This window comes from Capricornis sumatraensis, chromosome 11, assembly GCF_032405125.1.
Source record: "Capricornis sumatraensis isolate serow.1 chromosome 11, serow.2, whole genome shotgun sequence".
Taxonomy (NCBI): domain Eukaryota; kingdom Metazoa; phylum Chordata; class Mammalia; order Artiodactyla; family Bovidae; genus Capricornis; species Capricornis sumatraensis.
This window is the reverse complement of record NC_091079.1, coordinates 45,397,841-45,410,086: the sequence shown is the minus strand read 5'-3', so window position 1 is coordinate 45,410,086 and position 12,246 is coordinate 45,397,841. Positions and strand designations below refer to the sequence as shown.

The 12,246-nt window shown below is 35.8% G+C and overlaps 1 protein-coding gene across 1 annotated transcript in view; it reads right to left on the bottom strand.

Annotated features, from left to right (window-relative positions):
* RAB2A (RAB2A, member RAS oncogene family) overlaps positions 1–12,246 on the bottom strand; it is a 65,200-nt gene that overhangs the window by 15,755 nt on the left and 37,199 nt on the right. Inside the window, exons 4-6 of the mRNA XM_068983350.1 lie at positions 8,158–8,240; positions 7,638–7,730; positions 1,544–1,655 (exon numbers count right to left, since the gene is read on the bottom strand). Coding sequence (XP_068839451.1) covers positions 1,544–1,655; positions 7,638–7,730; positions 8,158–8,240 — 288 coding nt within the window. The remainder of the gene's footprint in view (positions 1–1,543; positions 1,656–7,637; positions 7,731–8,157; positions 8,241–12,246) is intronic.

The following is a 12,246-nucleotide window of genomic DNA, read 5'->3' as shown; positions in this document are numbered from 1 at the left end:
ATCCTTGGCTTCTGAGAGGCAAATTAATTTACATGATTAAGAAAAGTGCTGTTCTCTCAAGACTGTGGAAAATTCCTGCCCTGATCAAATTTAAACAATTATTTTCATTATTAACCACAGATAACAGAATTTTTGTAATAATGCTGCCAAAACATTAATGAAATATACTTCATTTAAATGTTCAGTCAAATGACAATAGTAATTTTCTACTTATAAATAAATACCTATTGTGACTTGTTAAAAATAAGAAAATGAACACAAAGGCTTCAGAGTTAAAACTAGAAATTCAGAATTACTTTCCGGTAGTGGCTGTCTTGTCATTTGACTTCATAGGACAGCTCTTTCATAAAATACAAATAGTTCTGGTTTTAAGGTTCTCAAAATCAACAAGAAAATCCACTGTTAATAATCAATAAGGATATGTTTCATATATCTTGAAACCACCACAACACACTAGCCCCTCCAGTTTCAAATCCAACACCTCTAGGAAAAGAATGTATCACTGAAACAGGCAGCTTTCTATTTTAAGTTAAACAAGAAGACAGAATGGATTTCTCTCTGGGTTTGCTGTGTAAAGTAAAACATTTTCATATGTCTTCAAGTTGCAATTAATTGGTAACACAGGTAAAGCATTAGTTGGAGCCTGTAAGAAACATATTAAGGACAATCACAGAGCACCTCATTAAGTGGAGATGAGCAGGATATCTTACCTAAGAATTCTTCAGTGAAAATACCAATGCTGCTGAACTACTACAGTCAACTTCTGGGTTCAACAGGTAATTAGACGAGTATTATTCTTAATAAATATGTATTCCCTGTTTACTATGTGGAAGGCACAGGGCTAGCTGTGTCCTAGGACCCCTATCCTTAAAGCACGTGCTTCTCCAATCATTGCAGAATCCCTTTCTGCAGCTGCTTTTAAAATTCTTACCCAGAAGGCAGAAACTGCAGCATTATGCTGTGCAAACTACATATTTTCTTAGGTCTCATTTCTCCTTTTAGAGAGGATTAACTGCCTACTCCTGCATGTGTAGTAAATAAATACCATATCCCACATACACAAAGCACAGGAAAATATGGTGTGTTCAGAAAACTTCCACAGTTCAGGCTGACAACAGAAATAATTGAGATACCACAAATCTTATTTATTAAATATGGCCATGTTGTATATAATGTTACATAGCAATAATACTTCCTCTATTTAAGCAGAAGTGGATGCAAACAGCTACAAATGTTTAGTGTCTTGAAACACTTCCAAATTTCATTACTGTTCTTTTTTTCCGTCTTCAGCCACATTAAAAAAGATTTTAGGGAAAGTATATACAAAGATCCGTTAAATCATTCTGACTTCAAGAGAAGTGGCAGAATATAATTTAAGAATCTAATATAACATGAATGTTACAAGGTATTTCAAAGGAAAGAAATTTTCTACTTTCAACAACTATCTGTGTCTAAAAAGCTTATGGGGTATAACCAACAAATGATTAACAAATGATTGCTATTATGTAGAATGATAAACATTTTTAAAAGGCCTTTTATTTACCTCTTCTACATTAGAAGCAGTCTTAGCAGAAGTTTCCATGAAGATAAGTCCATGTTCTCGTGCAAAAGCTTCACCTTCTTCCTTTTTAACTTCTCTTCTAGATTCTAAATCACTGAACATGGGAAAGAAAGGGCTCAGTTATCAAGCAACACAGTACAATTAGATTCAAAGTTGTGCTGACCATTCTTCCAATTAATTTTTCACACACAATCATCAACTGCATTATCCTGCGTATTACAAGAGTCGAAGTGCACACTGCTGAGCTTCAAAGAACAAACAATCCAAGCAAAGAAAGATTCTAAGTTAGAGTCCTAGAATGCTAAACCCAGAGAAACTCAAAGGGAACATCAAGCCTTAAATCCCACCTTTGAGTACAGCAGGTTCCGAAAGAAGGAACTATCTTACTCAACATAGTTCACTAGGCTCCTCATCCTGCAGCCAGACTCAGAGTCTGAATATGATTAAAATAAGTCACACAATCCTCAGAGACTACAGGAAGTTGACTGATAAAATTCAAAGTACTACTGAAACATTAATTATTATTCATCCTAGTTGGTTTAATTCCCAATAAAACTGTTAATGAAAGAAGAGAGAGAGAAAAATAGAAGTCTAATTTAGAAAGTTTGGACAGAAGTATGGTATTCATTTTTATCATACTGGAATTGTATTAGTTAAGGTAGGGGTAAAAAGTAGCTGTCTCTTCTTCAAGTATGTTTTATTGTTAAAAAAAAAAATTAAACTCAGTCTGCATAACTGGATGAAGATAATCTATCCAACAGGATCTGGGGACAGACCACTCATCAAATCAGACATAAAACACCTTGCCCCCACCCACCCCGGCCACCTCATGGAGTTTATATTCTAGCAGGAATAAAAAATAACGGTTGGGGTACACCCTCAACAATGATATGGCAGTGTGCTACTGTCAGCTCCCTTTTCTGACAATCATTCTTAAGACTTTTGTTATCTGAAATTAGCCTTAAGTTACACAAAATCTTCAAGAAAATACTTTCCCTTAACTGCCCTTCATCCCATTTTATGTCCAGTTCAGTTGCTCAGTCGTGTCCGACTCTTTGCAATCCCATGAACCGCAGCATGCCAGGCCTCCCTGTCCATCACCAACTCCCAGAGTCCACCCACACCCATGTCCATTAAGTCGGTGATGCCATCCAACCATCTCATCCTCTGTCGTCCCCTTCTCCTACCCTCAATCTTTCCCAGCATCAGGGTCTTTTCCAATGAGTCAGCTCTTAGCATCAGGTGGCCAAAGTACTGGAGTTTCACCTTCAACATCAGTCCTTCCAATGAACACCCAGGACTGATCTCCTTTAGGATGGACCGGTTGGATCTCCTTGCAGTCCAAGGGACTCTCAAGAGTCTTTTCCAACACCACAGTTCAAAAGCATCAATTCTTTAGCACTCAGCTTTCTTTATAGTCCAACTCTGACATCCATACATGACCATTGGAAAAACCATAGCCTTGACTAGATGGACCTTTGTTGACAAAGTAATGTCTCTGTTTTTTAATATGCTGTAGAGGTTGGTCATACCTTTTTTTCCAAGGAGTAAGTGTCTTTTAATTTCATGGCTGCAATCACTATCTGCAGTGATTTTGGAGCCCAGAAAAATAGTCAGCCACTGTTTCCCCATCTATTTTCCATGAAGTGATGGGACCAGATGCCATGATCTTACGTTTCTGAATGTTTGTGTATGCCATGTTTTATTTAAATAATCCCTTATTTGGGGATATTTCAAGTTACTCACAAGTTTTCCCTACCAGTATCTCTGATGATGTCTACATTTGCAAATGTTATATTAGCTGAGGGTTAAGGATGTATACATATAAGGGGTTGTTTGAACAAAAGAAAGTGGCACTTCCTTGTTCAGTTCTTCTGTTTTAGCAAGCATTTCTTCAGTTTTCCAGGCATAAAATCATATTATTGTCTTTGAGTTTTCACCCCATTAATCCCACTCAAATCACTTTTACTACTTAAGTATCTTTCTTTCCTAAACCATTTTCTTAACTTATACTTTCTTGTTTAGGGTATTCTAATCCTTTAACTATTAAAAACTTTCATCTTTGTAGACTCTGCTTTCTAATTTCCTGTATAATCAATTCCCAATGCCACAGTTAAGAAATATCTATGTCATCTGTCATTCTGACTAGGTCACTACCTTTCTCAAATGGTTCCACTGGCTCCCTACAGCTTAATTCACCTAACTCAAAAACGGCTTACTCTCTGTCTCCAGGTTTACCCCAATTCCCCTTATCTGATGATAATCCCATTTATCTCTGTTCATTGCCCATTCACTCTTTGAATGTCATACATTTCTCTTTTTTCTTAGTTTCTTACCTAAAATGTCTTTCCATAGCTAGTGTATCCTAAAGAACTACCCTTCTACAATCATTAGAAACATGTTTGGTATACACTATATTTTGCTCTTTCTTTTCACAACTGAACTTACAGGCAGCAACCAAATTTAAGCCACCTAAGTGGCTTCCCCAGTGGCTCTGTGGTAAAAAGCTGGCCTGCCAATGCAGGGTTCGCTCCCTGGGTTGGGAAGATCCCCTGGAGAAGGAAAGAGCAACCCACTCCAGTATTCTTGCCTGGCAAATCCCATGGACAGAGGAGCCTGGTGGGCTATAGTCCATGGGGTCGCCAAAGAGTCAGACATGACTTAGTGACTGAACAACAAGCTGCCCCAGTCTCGTTTTAGACACAAGGAAAACACTGGTAAGATAAAAGTGTGAAAATTTTCTTTATTCCTCAAATATTCTCCTCTTATTATTTCACACATATGGTAGTATGAATACTTCCGTATTACTGAATACAAAGACCAAAGCTTCCTTCCAACAGCCTTAATCTTAAAAGAATTTTGATATCTGAGGGGAATGACAGAATCAATCCCCCATGGATATGGAGGGACAATTTTATGTTCTCCTAACAGCAAACCTCAATTAAAATAACACTAAAAAAAATTTAATCTACTCAGTATAATATTTACTTGTTATATTACTTTTTTTAAAACAGCTTTATAGCAATATAACATAAAAAAATACATTTAATAGAAAACTTGATGAGTTTGATATGTGTATACCCTGTGAAGCCACCATTCCCCACTGTAATTCACCTGTTCCTTCCCCTGTGCCCTAGGCAACTAATGATCCGCTTTCTGCTATTAAAGAACAGTCTGCATTTGCTAGGGTTTTACATAAATGGAACAACATAACATGTCTCCTTTATCCTCTTTTTTCTTGGGTAAATACTTAGGAGTGAAATGGCTAAGTGGTATAGCAAATGTGTGTTTATTTTCTAAAAAAACTCCTAAATTGTTTTGCAAATTCATTGTATGATTTTATATCCCCACCAGCAGTATGAAAGTTTCAATTTCCTCTAAATCCTTGCCAATACTTGTTAAGTTGATCATTCTCTATGTAAGTAATGTTTGACAAAATCAGAATCCCTAAAATTTAATATGCTTTCTTCTAGAGTTTTTTTAAAAATATCTTTAGCTCTTACATTGAGGTCTATAATCAATTTCCAATTAATTTTTGTATATGGTGTGAGGTAAGGATCAAGGTTAATCTTTTGCACATGGCTATTCAATTGTTCCAGCTCCATTTGAAGAAAAGATTACCTCTTCTCCTACTGAACCATGGCATCCTTATCAAAAAACAAACTATATATGTATAGATTGACTTCTGATTTCTCACTCTGTTTCACTCATCTATGTCTATCTATGCCAGTATCAGAATTACAGTAGTTTTACAATAAATCTTGAAGTCACTTTACTGAAACCAGCAAATCCTCCAATATTAGCTATTCTATGACCTTCACGTTTTTAAAAAAATTTTAAAATCAGCTTGTCAATTTCTACCTGCTTAAAAAAGGCTGAAGCATTTTGATTGGGATTACAATGAATCTGCAGATCAATTTGGGAAAAGCTGACATCTTAAAAATATTTATTTTCCAATCCATGAACATGGTATCTCTCTCCATTTATTTATTTTTTGGACTAAAAGATTCTACAGATAAGAAAGCAGTCATCTAATAGAGGAAGTTTACAAAGACTATGGTAACTACAGTTTAGAACTGGGAAATCAAACAGCTGTGAAAAATATATATTTTTAAAATTGTTTAGGGATTACTTATTTTTTGAGACACGGTTGACATATAACACTGTAAGTTTAAGGGATACAATGTGTTGACTTGAAGCATTTATATAACACAATATGACTACCACTGTAGCATCAGCTAACACTTCCATCACATCATGTGTCATTTTATTTTACGGTAACAATGTTTAAGATCCTTTCACAGCACCTGGTACACAGTGCAGTACTGTTAACTATAATCGCAGTGCTGTACATGAGGCACCCAGAACTTACTCATCTTCTAACTACAAGTCTGCACTCCTTTAACCAGCATCTCCCCAATCCATTTGTTTACACTACTCTCTTACTATCCCTTTAATATCTAAAGGATCTGTGGTGATGATACTCTTTTATTCCCAATATTGATAATGTATGTCTTCTTTTCTCAGTCTTCTCAAGAGCTAGCTTTTAGTTTTACTGGTTTTCTTTTTATTAACCTCCTTATTTATTTTTGTTTACCTTAGGTTTAAATTGCTCTTACCTTCCTAGTTTTAATCTTAATGTAAAGTTTAGGTTACTGATTTGAAATTCTTCCTTATAAAAGTGTTTTGTGTTATAATCTCCCTCTAAGCACTGCTTTAACTGCAACCCTCAAGTTCTCAAGGATTGTAGATATACTAAAGAGAAACTAACTTATGAAAAACAGGTACTAATGCAAGTAATTCTTGTCCATGGAAATGCAAGCTGAGCCCTGGTGGAATACAGCTATCAGTCTGTGAATTTTGTTCAGTTTTGTATCCATCTGTAAATTCACTTCAGCATTCCTTATTTGATTATCAACGTGTGATATTTTGAGTTCTCTTTTGAACCAACTGTATTATCTTACTGGTTCCCTCATTAATGGATGAAATAAATAAAAGCTTTGTTGGGTTCATTACCATGTAACAGTCATGCTTTTACATTTCTAAAAATATTATCTTTTAATACTATTTTATAAACCTGAAGAATGAATGAATTCTGTATCTAGCAATTTTAAAATACTAGTTTTAATTGTTACCACTGTAATTTTCTACTAAATTAGTGAAAAATTTCCTACACTCTTTAAAGTTTATAGAAACTATGGTCAGGAAACTGTTTTCTGATGTATTATACTATCATTAAAAACATAAACACAAGGACATTCATTGTAATTAACAATACCTAGAGATATAAAGTAAAATAAGATTGTGAAAACAATATTAAGATGACACTAATATGTAAGTCCTAGAGGTAGGCTTAAAAGTACTAAACATGGTATCTATTAAGCAATATTATTAATAAAAGTGGTTCAGCCTTCAAGTAGAAATACACCTGATTAATCCATGTATTGCATTAACTCATATAATACATATTATTAAATCATTGAAAAAGGGAAAAAATGTTTTTCTGAGTTCTACACAGATCCTTATTTCTATTGCCAAGTATTCTGGATAATACTGAACTTAGCCACCAAACAAATCAGTGGGTTTTATTTTAAATTACTTATCAGATCTGGTGGCTCAGATGGTAAAGTCTCTGCCTACAATGCAAGAGACCCAGGTTCAATTCCTGGGTCTGGAAGATCTCCTGGAGAAGGAAATGGCAACCTACTCCAGTATTCTTGTCTGAAAATCCCATGGACGGAGGAGCCTAGAAGGCTACAGTCCATGGTGTTGCAGAGTCAGGTACAACTGAGTGAATGCACTTTCACTTTCAATCAGATAAAACTCCACAAAAATATTCTTTAAAATACACCTTCCAACAAAAATTATTTCAAATAATAATAAATTCCAATAAAGCTTATGATCTGTATTTTAAAAACCAAAAGAAACCTCTTATATTCTAAAAATTTCATCATTTAAGAAATCAATTACTTATATTTTGGACAATGTACAAGACAGGCACTTTAACAGTTACCACATAAACAGCTATCCATCTTCACCATTATGCAATAAAGATTTAAAGATATAGTCTTTTTACCTTTTATTTCCAATAAGCATAATGACCATGTTGGAATTGGAATGCTGGCGGGCATCTTCTAACCAGGTTGTCAAGTGGTTGAATGTGTCTCTCCTAAACATAAATGATAATCTGATGACTATTTTCAAAGTATTTTCCCTAATGCTATACAGTGAACAGTATACATTCCATTAAAGATTATTTTTAGCCATATGCAATGATGAAACAAGAAACAGATTTTAAGTACAGTATCTGGAGTCATGGCTCAATGACTTTAGTTCAGTTCAGGAATTAAATGTAACCTCACTTCAGGAAATTCCAATGTATAAATATCATTACCAAACTGATCAACTTGGAATGCTTATTTATATAAGAGAGAAACTAAGTTACAGATTTCTGTAGGAAATTTAAATTTAATTCAAGATACACAGGTTTTAAAGTCAAGCAGTCAGGACAAAAAGGCAAAGTTATACTTTTACTACTGATACTCAGAAAAATTCTCTGCATTGACCACTGAGCGAAACAATCTGCAAGTTCTCACCTTGTAATATCATACACTAGCAAAGCCCCTGCTGCTCCTCTGTAATATGACCTTGTGATGGAACGGAAGGACTCTTGCCCCGCCTGTGAGGAGAGAAGAAAAGGTTGAGAGTTGCCTTTAATAAGCAGTCCTCTACGATTTCTTATTATTCAAATGTGGAATATATGGACAGGGAGAGAGTACATAAAGGAAAAGAAGAAATCCTAACTTCACCAGTCTTAGGAAAAAGTCACATAATACCACTACTGCTCAAGTCAACAAGACGCACATGCAATCCACACCCCCCACCCCCCAAAACAAGACCTCGAAACCTTTTTTGGCAATCCCTGACAACCCAATTTACTGAATGGCTTCACAATACATGAATCATTATTAGAACACAGAATGGACTCCTAGCAACTAAGCTCAGAAGACAAATTTGAAAGGAAGCAAATAACCCAGAGCCTCACATTTGAATTCAATAACCCACTCCCTGGGGCAGCTGTTGACACTAGAATAAATAAAGTCCATTGTAAATAAATGATGAATGACATCTTTACGCCCACCATCTGCTGGTGTAAAGGTTGTTGGAAGGCCAAGGATGCAGATTTTATCAGTTATATCATAAACTGCAGTGAGCTTTCAACAGCGATCAGATGGAATTCTTTGAGCAATCATTTTATTATGAAAAACAGAAAACGGTTCTGAATTTATGAAATTCTTTTCTCTACACTTAATCAATTTTCTCTGTATTTGATATATAATGCTTGTCAAAAGGCAGGAGGGCATAAAAGTCATCTTAATACCCACTTGTGAAAACAGACTTCAGAGATACTAGTTAATTTCTCTCTTCTACTACTGGCACTAGTGTTCTGCTTTTTAAGAAAGGCTGGTGTGGGATATGCCTTTTGCCTCTGAGTTTAAAATTGAGGCAGTTCTTATCGAAAGTAACTTCATTTTTAATCATTTCAAACTTTGAGAAAAAAATGGCATGTAAATTAAGTACACAACAAAGCCTGTTTTCACAATTTTTTAATTAAAAATCTAGTAACTCCTTGCATTCTGAGTTCTGATCTTCCAGCGTAAATATTCAGTCCATCCCACCCTCAGAATGCACACGGACAACTCAGGTTCTGCCCTGTTTTAGTAGTAATACTCAGGTGCTGTTACTGTGGTTCTTACTATCCTCCCAGGGCCTAGTACTGAGTCCGGCACACACCAGACATGCAGAGAAAGCCTGCTGAGTGAAAGAATGAATTCTAATGTCTCAGGCAAACGCACCACACGATTATCACTCCATCCTGATGTCACATCCATACTGATGTCCACCTAAATGAGTGGACATCAGTAGGTCCTAACATACTAAGATTCAGTAAAAAAGAACTCCTCCCAGTGGAAACTAAAGAATGAGACCTTCTTTTGGTAACTTAAAAGTAATTCTGGCACTATGTCTTGCGATAAATTAGATACTGAGAAAGCCATCACATAAAAGGGCTGTAAAAAGAGCCAACTCATTTCACAGAGTTTGAGGTTAAAACACTAGATACTAGCTGGAAGTATGAAACTACTTATAATTATTTTTATAAAATTTACTGGGACACAGCTTAAAAAAATTCTCTCAAATCCAAGTTCCAAAGGCCAGTCTTATGGGAATTTCCTCTTTAACTGCTTAGCATGGGAAAACTAAGGACTAGATTTTTAACAGATTTACTTCACTGTGAATGATATATACCAAGGAAGGATTATGTGGTAAACAATACAAAAAAGGTAAGTATTTTATGTGTTCAAGACAAAAATCACGTTTAGAGCTCTTCTATCTCCCAAGTCTATACAAAGAGCAAACGTAAAAGTTCTTTAGATCGATCTTGGTGGGATCTTCTGTGGGATGAATTAAAATGAATATAGTTGACCTTTGAACAACATGGTTTTGAACTCTGTGGGTCCACTTATACGTGGAACTTTTTCAATGGAAAATAGTCTGAGGTTGGTTGAATCCACGGACATGGAAGAACCAGGGATAGGAAGAACCATGGAGAAGAAGGGCCAACTATATATCCAGATTTTTGACTACGGAGGGTTGGCAACCCTAACCCCACACTGTTCAAGGGTTAACTGTACATTGCTACAGGTCATACAGAATAACTCTTATGAGATCAGCACATATCTGTATATCATTCCCATTCCTCCTAGATTGTTTTACAAAGAACAAACATGTTGCAATATGGAAATAATGTATATTATGCATCACTTTATACTAAATCCACTGGATCTGGATCTTGCCATAATTACAAAATCAAACAAAAATTCAAGCAAAAAATGACAACATTCCAAGTGATTGTTATGAACGCAGCTATGCATCTTAAAATCTATGATTACTCTGTAATAAGCAAACATCAGTATTCACAAGTTTCTTGAGACCTGATTTGTAGGAACAATATTCCATACTCTGGCCTACTAAACAACTAACTGCAGAAAGCTAGCCCAATGGTTAATTATCTTGATCATATTAAGGCAAAGTAATCTAGTCTTTAAAAAACACTTTAATATAAACCTGTCCAAACTGTGATCAACTGATACTGTTTTAAGTGAAAAGAAAATCAATTTATGATATATAGATGTTTTTCATCCTCTTCACTATAAGATGGTGGCTTAAAGAGATTTTAGAAGTTTGAAACTGAACAAGATACAGCATTATTTGCAGAAAGGGACTCCTAAAAGCAGCCAAGGATATAAAGATTCCCCCAAATTGGCTTCTCTATGTGCCTTTCTGTTGATAACAATTTTTGTAGTAACCCGTTTGGTAATTTAACTGCTCCTTCTCTTCTGTTACCTCCATTAATATACAACTCTACATGCATCAAGCTAGCGTTCAAAAATCCTTACCCTGAATGTAAATCCTAACCTCTTGGGCATCTGATTTCTATTTGTTTCTCTAGAATTTTATATTATTTTTCAATAAAAGTCTTATTCATACAGCCATTTTTTCCCTACTGGTTATCTATCCATATTCTGAATTTTCCTGCTTCTGTGCCTCTGTTTTAACTCTTTGTCTGAAAATTTTTCTCTTCTACTTCCCCACTATCTATTCCCTCTGAGGACCAGTCCAAGCTCCATAATCTTCTCACAAAGCTAGGAAGCTCGTCCACCAGAGCCTATACTTAGCCTTTCCCCCTCACAAATCCAAAAACAACTTCATGTGATCATTTGGGTCTAATACTATTGACTAGATAAAATGAACACACTATTCACATGCTTATCTTTTTTCCTCCTTAGATCTCCTTGTCAGATAGCCCAGTTCAGAATAGTGAAGTTTATTTATAGCAGACACTCAAATGTGTCATCTTGAATGATCCCAAACAGCCAATAAAGTTAGAAAATTAACATTTGTGAGAATCAATACTACAGTAATACCTTTTAGTTTCATTGTTAGTCATTTATCTAACAACTCCAGCTACATGGAACACAGCTGAGAGCCAAAAAGAAAAAAGGATTTCTAAGTAGCCAACTGAGCTGTCCAGGGCCCAAACATGGAATCTCAGGTACTTTACTCAACTTAAAAATCTAGACCTGTGATCAAGGACTGCTGTTATCAAGGAAAAAGATTCTGAAGTTTACATGCAAGAGTAAGACTTCTCGTTTGGATGACGGCACAATTAACAAGAATAACAGTAATTTTTAGGCTGTCTTAGTGTCAACAGCCAATGGCACCCCACTCCAGTACTCTTGCTTGGAAAATTCCATGGACGGAGGAGCCTGGTGGTCTGCAGTCCATGGGGTCGCTAAGAGTCGGACATGACTGAGCGACTTCACTTTCACTCTTCAGTTTCATGCATTGAAGGAAACAGCAACCCACTCCGGTGTTCTCGCCTGGAGAATCCCAGGGACGGGGGAGCCTGGTGGGCTGCCGTCTATGGGGTTGCACAGAGTCAGACATGACTGAAATGACTTAGCAGCAGCAGCAGCAGTGTCAACAGCAAGGATGGAGAAAAAGTCAACTGGGACTATTTAATTCTAGGTTTTTAAAGGGAATTTCATATAGAAACTTAAGAAGATTCTAAGAAGAAAAATAAAGGTTGCAAAGATCTAGGAAAGAAGAGGTGTTGAATGCTT